Source organism: Sminthopsis crassicaudata, chromosome 3 (assembly GCF_048593235.1).
Source record: "Sminthopsis crassicaudata isolate SCR6 chromosome 3, ASM4859323v1, whole genome shotgun sequence".
Lineage (NCBI taxonomy): Eukaryota > Metazoa > Chordata > Mammalia > Dasyuromorphia > Dasyuridae > Sminthopsis > Sminthopsis crassicaudata.
Window position 1 is genome coordinate 582724671 of NC_133619.1, and position 13930 is coordinate 582738600.

General features: G+C 32.8%; 1 protein-coding gene across 1 annotated transcript; it reads left to right on the forward strand.

Moving 5' to 3' along the window:
• The first annotated feature begins 392 nt into the window (after window positions 1–392).
• On the forward strand, window positions 393–1346 carry LOC141559894 (olfactory receptor 52A5-like). Its single transcript, XM_074297549.1, has one exon. The coding sequence runs from the start codon at window positions 393–395 to the stop codon at window positions 1344–1346; it is 954 nt and encodes a 317-aa protein (XP_074153650.1).
• The last annotated feature ends 12584 nt before the right edge of the window (window positions 1347–13930 follow it).

Consider the following 13930-nt stretch of genomic DNA (forward strand, 5'->3'; position numbering starts at 1 on the left):
GGAATTAAATTTCCATTGAAAAAAACCAAAACACATGCAAAAATGAAAAGATACTGTAGTTATTGCAGAATACACAGGAAAATTAATCTGTGAATATTTCTTGATGTTCAATTTATGTTTATATCCTTTGTCATTAATATTGAGAGAAAAGAGAGAGAGAGAGAGAGAGAGAGAGAGAGAGAGAGAGAGAGAGAGAGAAAGAGAGAGAGAAATATTGATTTGAGGATTAAAAAAAAACATCCTGCAGGAAACTGGCTAGACTAAATATCATACAATAATTTCTATTAATTACAAAACTAGTAATATATCTATTGTTCTAAATGTAATTCCTAATGTTTTCTCCCTCCCTAGGATAGTGAGGAAGTTTTGGAGAGGGAGGCCAACCTTGGCTCATGATGCAATTTTCTAATAAGACCTTCTTCAGCCCTTCTACTTTCACACTAATTGGCATCCCAGGTCTGGAGTCAGTACAACACTGGATTGGAATTCCATTCTTCATTTCCTTTATTCTAGCAGTGATTGGTAATAGCCTCCTTATCATCATTATCCGTTCTGAACGCAGCCTCCATGAGCCTATGTACATTTTCTTGGCTATACTAGCAGCTACTGACCTGGGGCTCACCTTCTGCATCACACCTAAGATGCTAGCAATTTTTTGGTTGCATGTAAGAGAAATCCATTTTAACTCCTGCTTGGTTCAGATGTACTTTACCCACACTTTCCAGTGTATGGAGTCAGGCATCCTCTTAGCCATGGCATTTGACCGTTATGTAGCCATCTGCAACCCTCTGAGACACTCATCTATTCTCACCAAGAAAGTTCTCATTAACATCATCCTGGCTGTTACCTTCCGAGCTGCCATTATCATCATCATGTGTCCACTTCTCATCAAGTTGAGACTGAAGATATTCAAGACTACATTCATCTCCCATTCCTACTGTGAGCACATGGCTGTGGTCAGGCTGGCAGCTGTAGATACAAAAGCAAATAAGATCTATGGTCTTTTTGTGGCATTCTCAGTTCTGGGCTTTGATGTAATTTTCATCTTCATGTCCTATAGCCTGATCTTCCGGGCTGTCTTTAAGTTACCCCAAAAGGAAGCACGCCTCAAGGCATTCAATACTTGCACAGCTCATATTTTTGTTTTTCTTCAATTCTATATCCTGACCTTCTTTACATCATTTATACATAGGTTTGGATTTAATGTTGCTCCCTATGTCCACATTCTCCTCTCGAATCTATATTTGCTTGTTCCACCTTTCCTTAATCCCATTGTCTATGGGGTGAAAACTAAACAAATCCGTGAGGGAATGATTAAAATATTCCATACCAAGGGTACAGCATAAGCCCTCATTCTCTGCTCAATTTTTTTTTTTTTTGGTTTCTAATCTCATAGACAAATTTTCTTTGGTTTTTCTTTTCCTGAAGAAACTCAGATTTATAGGAATAGGGATTGAAAAACTAAAATTCTTAAACATATTTTGAGCTAATTTTATTTTTAGACCCAAACGGAAAGAGATGACAAAGACTGAGAGGGAAATAGAAATGAGCAGTCCCCTAGAAGAAAATAACATTCCCTCATTGAGGGAGAGTTCAAAAAAAGGAGACACCATTTGCCAACCTTACTTCTTCAGACTGATGATGCTAGTTGAGCTAATTTTATCATTCAAATCAAGCAACCAGGCTTGAACTAGAGATGCACATCTCTAAGATTTTGCTAACCACTGTTGTAAGCATTATTGTTTTTATCTCTTGACTTTTGAAGTGTTAACTAGTCTATTTTACAAAAATAAACATCTGCTAGCCTTTGTTATGATACTATTAATTATATGTGTGTCTGTTCAACTTATTTATAAGATCCTTAAAATTATTATTCACATATTAGAAAATACCACATTTACCAGAATGTTGAATAAATAGTAAAGTTTCACAAAATATTTACAGTATGAAATTCTACTTGGTAACTACTTTTACTCTAGGCTTATTCTTTCTGAATTTTTACTTCAGCATCAAAAATTTTCATCCATGTTTCTCTCTAATGCTTTTCACGTCCTTGTTGTCAAGTCTGTCATCTACACTGTGGCTTTACTTCTGTTCCTTTAACATTTTGACTCTATAGTCATTAACTTCAATAAGATATTCTGTACTTTACAATCCCAGAGTTGAGTAAAATGAGATGTTGGTAAAATACTTTATAAGTTTTAAACGATATAAATGCTAACTATTATTATTCTCTTTGCCTCCTTGAAATTGCTAATGGCACTAACATCTTATCAGTTTCTCAAACTCAAAACTTCCGCATTATCAATTTCTCCCCTACCACAATTGATTGGTTTCCTATTTCTGCTGATTCTTGTTCCGCAATATTTTTTATTCATTCTCTCTATTCATGTTTCTTATTCATACACAGGACAATTGATATCTGAAAAGGAAAGATTCAGGTGAAGTTGAAAATCATACAATTTCTATGTTGTCAGGGATGCCTGAGCTTATAGTCCAAGCAAAAAGTAATCTGGAATTCTTTCTACACATCGCGAATATCCAAGCATTCTGCTTCTGCTGAAAAAAACTATAGTTCCTCATCACTCACTATTAAATTAAATTTTGTTTATTTATATCTTGTTTTCTCTTTCTAAATTCCTCCAGTTCTTACTTTTGAGACGATGCATACAAATTATATCCTTCATCAATATGATTGTTTTTCAATAACTATCATTTCCCCTATTTGACGTCCACACAAATTCCTTCAACTATTATGAGGGTATATATAGTCAGATATTTGCTGAATTTAGTTGAATTATTGTTGGACTATGATGTATTAATTGTTCATTTTGTTTGTATACACAGATATATGTTTGCTCTTTTGATAGAATGTAAGTTCCTTAAGGGCAAGAATTGCTTCTTATTTTCTTTTAATCTTTATGACTAAGCACTAAATACTTGTTAACAGGTTAAGTTTTAATGGAATTTTTTTTAGCCAGTATGTTCTTATATTTACTTTTTGTGTCTTTATTCATCATTTACCTATGACACAGAAATCCCGAAACCCAGAGGATTTGCTTTTCCCTTCTGTACAAGCATTTGTTATATCATACATGGCTGTATTAACAATGTTCACACAGTATTTAGTGATAACAGCATAAAGCAAAATTTTAAAGAACTTATAATTTGGTTGGAAAGAGTAATCTTTTGATACAAACCTTCAGAATGGACTACCCATCATTTTGCTCTGAAAGATGTTAGAAGTGTTTGCCAAAATCCATATATGTTACTTTTTTAAAATTTATTTTTAAAGATGTGTAGGAGTCTGGACCCAACTTATAATTTTATGATATACAAACAAGTTTCTTAAACTGTGGTTCACAATCCCAGATGGAATCTTGTAACCTATGATTCATTATTTATTATCACTAAATGTTTGGGTTGTATGTATGCCTGTTTTACATAGCTGGAGTCATGTAAAATTTCTTGTGAAAAAAAGAAATCATGTGTGGAAAAAAGTTTAAGTATTATTTATGAACAAACTTCTAAGAATTCAAGTTGTTTTTGCTTGATTATTTAAAGTGTCTTAATGTCCTCTCCCTTTCTGTGATTTACATTGGGTCATAGACACACAGGTTTTGGAGGCACTGCAGCAGGATGTACCTACATCATGCTACTTCTCAAAACTTAGATGGATAATTTTTAAAAAAGTCTTTTTTAAAAAGCCTTTTTTTAAAAGCCTCTTATTTATTATTTAAAAAAAGAGAGCCAAAAAATAATGAAAGGATAAACTAAATAGACCAAATAAGGGATTAGCAGTGATGTGCAGAGTATGACAACTCTCATGCTAGGAGACAAGAGATGAGGTAAAGATAATGAGTTTTAAGTGAGAAGTCAAGTATCTGACCATGAAGATCACATTACTTCAAACACCAGGCCAACAGTGTAGGCTGTATGCATAATAGGTTGGGAGTGGGATTGGAGAGGCCAGAGTAAGCTGCCTAAGTCACTGTCCCTGGCTTTGGGGTTGCTCCACACACGTAAGCCAAGAATAGCACCTTCTGGTATTTGGATATTCTTGAAGCAGTGCCAGCTTACCTCTCCTCCAGATAAGCTTTAGTTTATAGGCTACCTTGTCACACATCCATTCATCTTCCAGTTTCTAGCCTACTATGAAAAGAGCTGCCACAAATATTTTAGCACAATACAGGTCCCTTTCCCCTCTTTAGTATATTCTTTGGGATATAAGCCCAGTAGTAGCATTGCTGGATCAAAGAGTATGCACAGTTTGGATAACTTTTTGGGCATGAGTTCCAGATTGCTCTCCAGAAATGGCTGGATTCTTTCACAACTCCACTCAACAATGTATTAGTGTCCCGGTTTTCCCACATCCCCTCCAACATTCATCATTATTTGTTCCTGTCATCTTAGCCAATATGTGTAGTGGTATCTCAGAGTTGTCTTAATTTGCATTTCTCTGATCAGTAGTGATTTGGAACACTCTTTCATATGAGTGGATATAATTTCAATTTCATCATCTGAGAATTGTCTGTTCATATCCTTTGACTATTTATCAATTGGAGCATGGTTTGATTTCTTATAAATTAGGATCAATTCTCTATATATTTTAGAAATGAGACCTTTATCAGAACCTTTAACTATAAAAATATTTTTCCAATTTGTTACTTCCCTTCTAATCTTGTTTGCATTAGTATTGTTTGTACAGAAACTTTTTTAGTTTGATGTAATCAAAATCTTCTATTTTGTGATCAATAATGATATCTAGTCATAAATTCCTTCCTCCTTCACAGGTCTGAGAGGTAGGCTATCCTCTGTTCCTCTAATCTATTTATGATCTCATTCTTTATGCCTAAATCATGGACCCATTTTCATCTTATCTTGGTATATGGTGTTAAGTGTGGATCCATATCTAATTTCTGGCATTCTAATTTCCAGTTTTCCCAACAGTTTTTTTTCAAATAATGCATTTTTATCCCTAATGTTGGTATCTTTGGGTTTATCAAACATCAGATTGCTATAGTTGTACCCTTTTTTGTCCTTTGTATCTAATCTGTTCCACTGATCTACCGTTCCATTTCTTAGCTAATACCAAATGGTTTTGGTGATTGCTGCTATATAATATAGCTTTAGATCAGGTACACCTAGACCACCTTCATCTGACTTTTTTTTCATTAATTCCCTTGAAAGTTTTCTCCTATTTCTTACTTCTATATGGAATAGGAGAAAATCCTTTTCCTTTTGAATTAGAGAAGGGAAAGAGTTGAAAGAAGTGAAACAAAGAAATCACATACTTTAGGAAGGTAAATTCTGAGAAATGATAAAATATAGTATGAAGTTGAGCACAGAAAAGTAACGTAAGCATGTTTGTATATATGGAATGAAGGATAAAAGATAAGAGAATCTTATTCATAGGGAATGAAAGATAAAAGAAAACAAGAGGTAAAGATATAGAGACAGTTATGGAGAAATATTAAGTATGGGACAGCTTAAAAGAAAAGGATGGGTTAAGCTGATAAAATAATCTCAAATGGAAGGGGAAAAGGCAACATAAGTACCTTCCTGTATCTCTGGTATACTAATTTGCAAGTAGGACAAATATTTATTCTATAGGCTCTCACTTGTGGTTACATTCATTTCCTGATATCATCCAGTAGCAAGGATCTGGAAATGCTGGATTTTTGTCTGAAAATTATTGAAATGTAATCCTTGCAGATCTAGCAGGGATTTAACCTCATCATCAGGTTTCTTTTTTTAAAATATTTCTTTTTAAAAATATCAATAATAACTTTTTAATTTTCAAATTACATGCAAATAGTTTTCAACATTTATCCTTGCAAAATCTGGTTTTACAATTTTGTTTTCCTCTCTTCCCCCCCCCCGTACTCCCCCAGACAGCAACTAATCCAATATAGATTTAAACAGATATAATTCTTCTAAACATATTTTGACATTTATCATGCTGCATAAGATAAAAGGGGAAAAATTAGAAAGAAAAAAAGATTGCAAACAACAAAAAAGATGAAAAGATGATATTGTGATCCACATTCAGTCTCCATAGTCCTCTTTCTGGATGTAGATGGCTCTCTCTATCACAAGTCTAAAGGAATTGGACTGAATTACCTCATTGTTGAAAAGAACCAAGTCCATCACAATTGATCATAACATAATCTTGTTGTTGGGTACAATGTTCCCTTGGTTCTATTCACTTCATTTAGCATTAATTCATGTAAGTCTCTTCAGGCCTTTCTGAAATTATCCTGCTCAATGTTTCTTATAAAATAAAATATTCTATTATATTCATATATCATAATGTATTTGGCCATTCCCCAATTGATTTCAACCATACCCCAACTTCTTTTCTTTTTTTATTGCTTGATAAAAAAAAAAAAAATTTAATTTAGAGAAAGGTAAAAGAGAAAAGAGGTATTACAGCTGTTGTTAGTAGAGGCACAGTGGATAAAGTGGTAAATATGTAGTCAGGTAATCCTGAGTTCAAATCCAATCTCAGGCACTTACTAACTGTATAAGCTATAAATTACATTATCTTTGCTTTAATCAATTTCTTGCTGGGCTTGTGGGAGATAATTATCTCATATTCATTATATGTTAATTACAAAACATTTAATATGGCATCCAGAAAATAGGAAGATCTATATTAATGATGGCTATTTTTAAGGAATTTTTTATTATTAAAGTTTTTTTTTTATTTTCAAAATATATGCAAGGGTAATTTTTCAACATTGACCCTTGAAAAACCTTCTGTTCCAATTTCTCCCCCTTCCCCTCACTCACTCCCCTAGATGGCAAGTAATCTAATATATGTTAAACATGATAAAATATATGGTAAATCCAAAATAGTCATAATATTTATATAATTATCTTACTGCACAAGAAAAAAATCAGATTAAAAAAATGAAAAAAAAATAAAGTCTAAGCAAACCACAACAAAAAGAATGAAATGCTATGTTGTAAGGCCTAGTTAAGAGTATATAATTGATTGTTTAATGTAGTAATTAAGTAAAATAAAGTCATGATAAATTGGTTAGATATGTGAGTAGGAAAGTAATACAGAGAAAAAGAAAAGCTAGATCAGAGAACATGGTTATGTGGCAGACAATACTCCTAAGGTATGTGCCGGGTTAGGGTGGGGTGTGGTAGAACCAGAATAAAATATAATAGGGAAATAGTTAACAAAATAAATAAAAATAAAATACATTAGATTACATCTTAAAACTGCTACTGTGTGGTTTGCAGTGATCCTCACACATGGCTCAGTGTGTCTGTCTCTAAATGACTAAAATACTACTAATCTAGAATAAGTAATGTAAACATTTCTCCTTAATTCCTTAGTGTGATGGAAATTGCCTCCACTGCCTCATTTGTTATGATGGAACCTCAGCATAAAATTTCAGCACAGGTCACACCACTGCAGATCCAGGCTCAGATCCAGCCCCAGCCCTGTCCTAGACCCCAGCATCAGTGAGGCAGGATCTCTAAATGAGGAGCAGTGCTAGAGGCTTCTGGACCTCTCAGCCCAGAAACAATAGGGAAGACTTGGAGGATCATTGGAGAGGGTTTGTGGCAATTTCTAACTATACCCAAAGTGTTATCAAACAGTTCATATGCTTTGACCAAGCAGTGCCATTACTGGGTCTGTAATCCAAGGAAAGAATAAAATAGGGGAAAAGGACTCAAACATTAAAAAATGTTTGTAACAGCTCTTTTTGTGGGAGCCATGAATTGGAAAATGAATAGATCTAACAAGTTGTTATATATGAAGCTACTGGAACATTATTGTTCTATAAAAATGATGAACAAGCTGATTTTAGAAAGGCCTGGAAAGATTTACATGAACTGATACTGAGCAAAACAAGTAGAATCAGAAATACATTGTCCACAATAACAAAACAGAATGTGTATTGATCAACTATGAAAGACTTAATTCTTAGTAGTTCAGTGATCCAAAGCAATAACAATAGACTTTGGAGAGAAAATGCCATCTACATCCAGAAAAAGAACTAAGGATGCTGCATGTCAATCAAGACATGCTGTGTTCTGATTTTTCTCTCCCAACATGAATCATAAAGCAATGTGTATTTAAAATAAATAAATTTAGCAGAAAAAGACAAGAATTCTATTTAAAACAATTTAAAACATTGAGAGAATGAATTGAATTGGATAAAGATTTCTGAACATAGAAAATGTGGGAATAATGTTTTGTTTTTGTTATCATTCAATAATAACAAGTGAGGGAAAGATAATAAATGCTTATAAAATAAATTAATTAAAAAGTAAAAAAAAAGTTCATATATTAGGGCACAAAAACCCTCACAGTCAAATGCAAAAAAGCAACAATAGTAAATGAATCATTTTCAGATCATGATGCAATAAAAATAAACAAGTGCCTGAGTCCTGAGTATAGGAACTTCTACTTTAAGAATGTCCCCATAATCAGATTTGAACCTAGAAAATTAAGCTGAAATATTTAGGTTTTCCTTTTGTCATTCTCAGGACTATCATAAGATCCATATCCCTATTACTTTTTACTTCTTTGTGTAGATTTGGAGGCAGGGGCTCCTATGCATAAATATTCCCTGGGAAGAAATTCCCAGAGATAGCCACAGGCCAGAAAATTAAGTTGGGTATATTTATAGTAACTATATTTTACTTATTTGGGGAGCAAACTCAAATATGAAGATGAATAAAAATGAATAAGAATAAGGAAGAGATATGAATAAATATGAGGAAATAGAACAGATATTGATTTTTTTTTATTTTTTTTTTTGCTGAGGCATTTGGGGCTAAGTGACTTGCTCAGAGTCACACAGCTAGGAAGTGTTAAGTGTCTGATGCCACATTTGAACTAGGATCCTACTGACTTCAGGGCTGGTGCTCTATCCACAGTGCCAATTAGCTGCCTCCCCCCTCCCCCATAATAGACTTCTAATGGAGAGAGTTATCTGCATCCAGAAAGAGGATTGTGGGGACTGAATGCAGATCACAAAATAGTATTTTCATCTTTTTATTTGATTGCATTTTGTTTTCTTTCTCATTTTTTTCCTTTTTTGATCTGATTTTTCTTGTGCAGTATGATAATTGTGAAACATTTTTAAAGATGCACATTTAACATATATTAGATAAATTGCCACCTAAAGAAAGGGGAAGGAGGAATGGAGGGAAAAAATTGAAACACAAAGTGTTACAAGGATGGATATTGAAAATTATTTATGCATATGTTTTGAAAATAAAAAGCTTTAATAAAAAGAAAGAAAATGTTAAAACAATCTAAAATTAATATAATCCACATTTTTTATTTAATAAAATATTTGTTTTTGTTTAATTCTAGTCTTATGAAAACTTAAAATCTTTTCATCATTTAATTACCATTTCTTTCCTCTTGAAATACTATAATTAATTTTTTCAACTAGATGATACTTGATTATAGTCCTAAATCTTTTGTTTTCTGTAATATCATGATCAATGACCATTTGGTCCTTTAATGTTGTAGAGTCTAAATCCTACATAATCCTAATCATAGATCCCCAATATTTGAATTTTTCCTTTTTGGCCATTTACAGAATTTTTATTTCATATAATAGTTCTAAATTTTGCCTATAATGTTCCTTGGAGTTCTATTTTGGCATCTCTTTTCTGAGGAGAATGGTAGATTCTGTCAATTCATGTATTGCCCTTTGAATGAATATCAGGTCATTTTCCTTGGTAATTCCTTGTCTGGAGCCCCACTTTTAATTACAGTTTTCTGGCAATCCAATGATTTGGACACTGTTATTGGATTTTTTTCCAGCTCTGTGGTCCTTTCTGTTGGTTTGATGGAATTGTAATGCATTCTTTTAATGGAAATCATTCCTCTTTTACACAAGTGATGCAGATTTTTCTTGCCAAATCTCCAAATTTCTTAGACTAAGAGATCATTTCACCCCATCTTTTTGCTGTTTCTACTGCTCTAGGATTTATTTGGGGGCACTATTTTATGGTTGTTTAAAGGTGAATATGAAAAAGCTATTGCAATTTACTGCTTACTCCAACCATCTTGGCTCCCAGAAGACACTTTTCACAGTCATCTTACTTGATTCCTATAACACCCTTTGAGATGAATATAACTTCATTATTATTACTCCCTCAGGTAGAGAAACTGAAGCCAACAGATAAGTTCCTTGCCCATATATGTATTTCATTGAACATATTTCTACCATGTTTAACATATATTGGATTACCAACTATTTAGGCAAGGGGCTAGGAGGACCAAAAGAAAGTTGGAACACAGGATTTTGCAACGGTTAATGTTGAAAAATTGTGTATGTTTTGGAAATAAAAATCTTTAATTAAAAAAAATTCTTACCCACTTTATCTTACTAGCCAGCCAAGACCTAATCTTTCTTGACTTAGAAGTGGATTATAACAGTGATAACACTGTTTAAGCAGACAATAATTATATATTTATAGAGGCTGGTATTGATATTGTCCTCAAAGGAAAAAAAAACCAAAAACAAATCCAACAACTTTATCGTTATATAACACAGAAATTTTGTAATTAATATATTTGATGCCAGGAGCAGACCAGATTTTCATACCTACTTTCTTTATATGACAAAATTCTTCCAATAATTATCATGCAATAGAATGATAATAATAATAGAAAAAATGTAGGCAGTTAATATTTATTTTATTAAAGTTTTTAGACTTAATCCTAAGACAAAATAAAATTGACTATTATGAATAAATATAAGAAACAAAATTCTTTATTGAATTGATACATTTTTTTGAAAATGAAAGCAAATTCTTATATAATGATCTATCATAATAATTATCTGGAGATCTTTGGACCAGCCTTCCTTTCAGCAGAGTAATCACCTCGAGAATAGCCAGAAATAAAGTCCAAAAGTATTTTATTGTCTCTTTGCCTGGGGCTCTGCTAGCTTTCTGGAGGTCCTCCTGAATGTGTCTTGGTTTTTGTGAAGGAAGCAGGAGGACCGCCAGGACAGTGTCTCTGTCTTGAAGTCTGTCTCAGTCCCAGAGTTTGTGTTTCAGCCTGAAGTTACCACAAAGGTGGGAGATGGAATAAATGTCTCTGGCTGAGTTTGTCCCAGCTTATATACTCCCTTATAATTATATCATTCTAGATATGAATCTTGTAGAACTATATTAAGTACTAAGTACATGTACTGAACTAAAGAACTATTAATCACCATGCTAAACTAGATAACCATTGCTTTATCAATTCCATTGTTAACACCTTTCTCCAGAATTCTGGTTCATTACATAATCACAATATAAATTGCCACATCAAAAGATAAGTTTAAGGTAGTTTATCATAATTGCATACATAAAACCTAAATCTGATCACTTATTATCATAGAATTAGAGAAAGGGATAGGAGATGGAACTCAAAACTTTGAATAAAAATATTTTTAAATGGAGGAGAAAATATCTTAGATTCTATTTCTTATATAAGCAGTTTTTTTTGTTTTAATAATCACTATGCACTGAACTAAGCAGCCATTTTTGAATATAATTATTGCCCATTAAGGAATTTTTAATTGAGTCAAGTTACTCTTGATGGACAATGGTTTCCATATTGCCCTTTCAGCAAAAATTTTAAATGTATCAACATTTAGTTTCAATTTATCTGCCTAAAATAACAAACAAACAAAAAACCCCACCAATATGAGTCTTTTGCTTTAATATACTGCAATGAAGTATTTTCAAACTCAGTAGCTCCTTAATTCAGGAAATATGAAAAAGATGTAAAGAAAACATATATCTGGGATGACACTCCACTGCAACTTATGTGTATTTGCTACTACTGCATCCAGCACTCAATTCACATGTGTTTCCAATCAAGTATATAATACTATTCCTTACCGCTATGCCTTCATACAAGTGGTTCCCTATATCTTGAATGCTTTTATTTCTCATCTCATCTTTAAAACCTTCAAACTCTCAAGTTTCATCTGAAAAGCCTTATAATGTATGAGATATTCCCTGTATATCCTCCCCAGTTGTGTCTTCTCCTTTATTTACAAGTTACCTTATATTCACTTATTTTTTTCCATCAAGAAGCATATACAAGATTAATTTCCTTGTTGCCTTTGTACACCTAATACCTAACTCAATGCTTGGCAAATAATACTCTTTTAAGAAATACTGGAACCAGGTAATGCAGCAGATAGCATACCAACCCAAAGTAAAAAAGACTCAATTTATATGTGATTAGTGAATCAGATTTTTGTCATGCCAAGATGACCTGGGAAACTTTTAAGATTCCATGTTCTAAGAACCCTTGAGTCCTAATTATCTTTCTGGAATATTAGAAAATTCTGAATGGGAGATATTCTTCATACTCCAAAGTATAGTGACTTCAATCTTCTGAATTAATCCATCAATCCCACATGGTACCATTTCTTCTCCAAAACTATGGATCCAGAAGAAATTAAAATTCTCCATACAGTGTACCCAGTGTACCTATGGATATCATTTTTTAGAAAGAAAAATATTTTATTGATATAAAAATAAAAATAAAATTTAAAAGATGTAATAACACTTTATTGCATGATATTGTGTGTATTGTGAGAGGGGATCTCTGAATAGGAAACTTTTTAAGGGGAGTGGAAGGATGTTTTCATTTTTTTCAAAGTTTTTTTTTCAAAACATATGCATATAATTTTCCACAGTCACCTTCACAAAACCTTGTGTTACAAATTTTTTTCCCTCCCTTCTTCCCATTCCCTCCCCTAGATGGCAAGGAATCCAATACATGTTAAACATGTACAATTTTTCTATACATATTTTGACAATTATCATGCACAAGAAAAATCATATTAAAAAGGAAAATAATGAGAAAGAAAAATTGCAAGAAACAACAAAAAGAGTGAAAATACTATGTTGTGATTCCCCATTCAGTTCATACAGTCCTCAATCTGGAAGCAGATAGCTCTCTTCATCACAAGACCATTAGAACTGACCTGAATCATCTCAAAGTGGAAAAAAGTCACATTCATTAGAATTTATTATCATATAATTTTGCTGTTACCATGTACAGTGATCTCCTGGTTTTGCTTATTTCACTTCGCAGCAATCAGTTCATGTAAGTCTCTTCAGACCTCTCTGAAACCATTCTGCTGATAGTTTCTTATAGAAAAATAATATTCCATAACATTTACATACCATAATTTATTCAGCCATTCTCCAATTGATAGTATCCACTCAGGTTCTAGTGTGTTGTTATTACAAAAAGAGATGTAACAAACAGTTTTGGCCATTTATAGCATTTTTACTTGATATAATTTCACTAAAATGTGTCTATAATGTTCCTTGGAGTTCTTATGTCAGCATCTCTTTTCTGAGGAGATTAGCAGATTCTGTCAATTCATATTTTGTCCTCTGAATGACTATCAGGGCATTTTTCCTTAGTAATTTCTTCTCTGGGGCTCCACTTTTAATTATAGTTTTCTAATAACCCAATGATTTGGACAGTGTTATTTGTGGATTTTTCTAGTTCTGTGCACCTTCCTGCTGGCTTGATACAGTTGGAATGCATTCTTTTTTTTGGGGGGGATGCATTCCTCTTTTACCCAAGAGATGAAGATTTTTCTTGCCAAACTTCTAAATTTCTTAGACTAAGGTCATTTCACCCCATCTTTTTGCTGTTTCTACTGCTTTAGGATTTATTTGGGGTCACTATTTTATACACATTTGGAGGTAATATGAAAAAAAAGTTATTGTGATTTTTGCTTACTCCACCATCTTGGCTCCTAGAAGGCACTTTTCACAATCATCATCTTATTTGATCCCCATAACACCCTTTGAGATTAATATAACATCATTGTTATTACTCCCTGAGGTAAGAAAACTAAAATCAACAGATAAGTTTCTTGCCCAACTAGTAAATATATAAAGTCAAATTTGA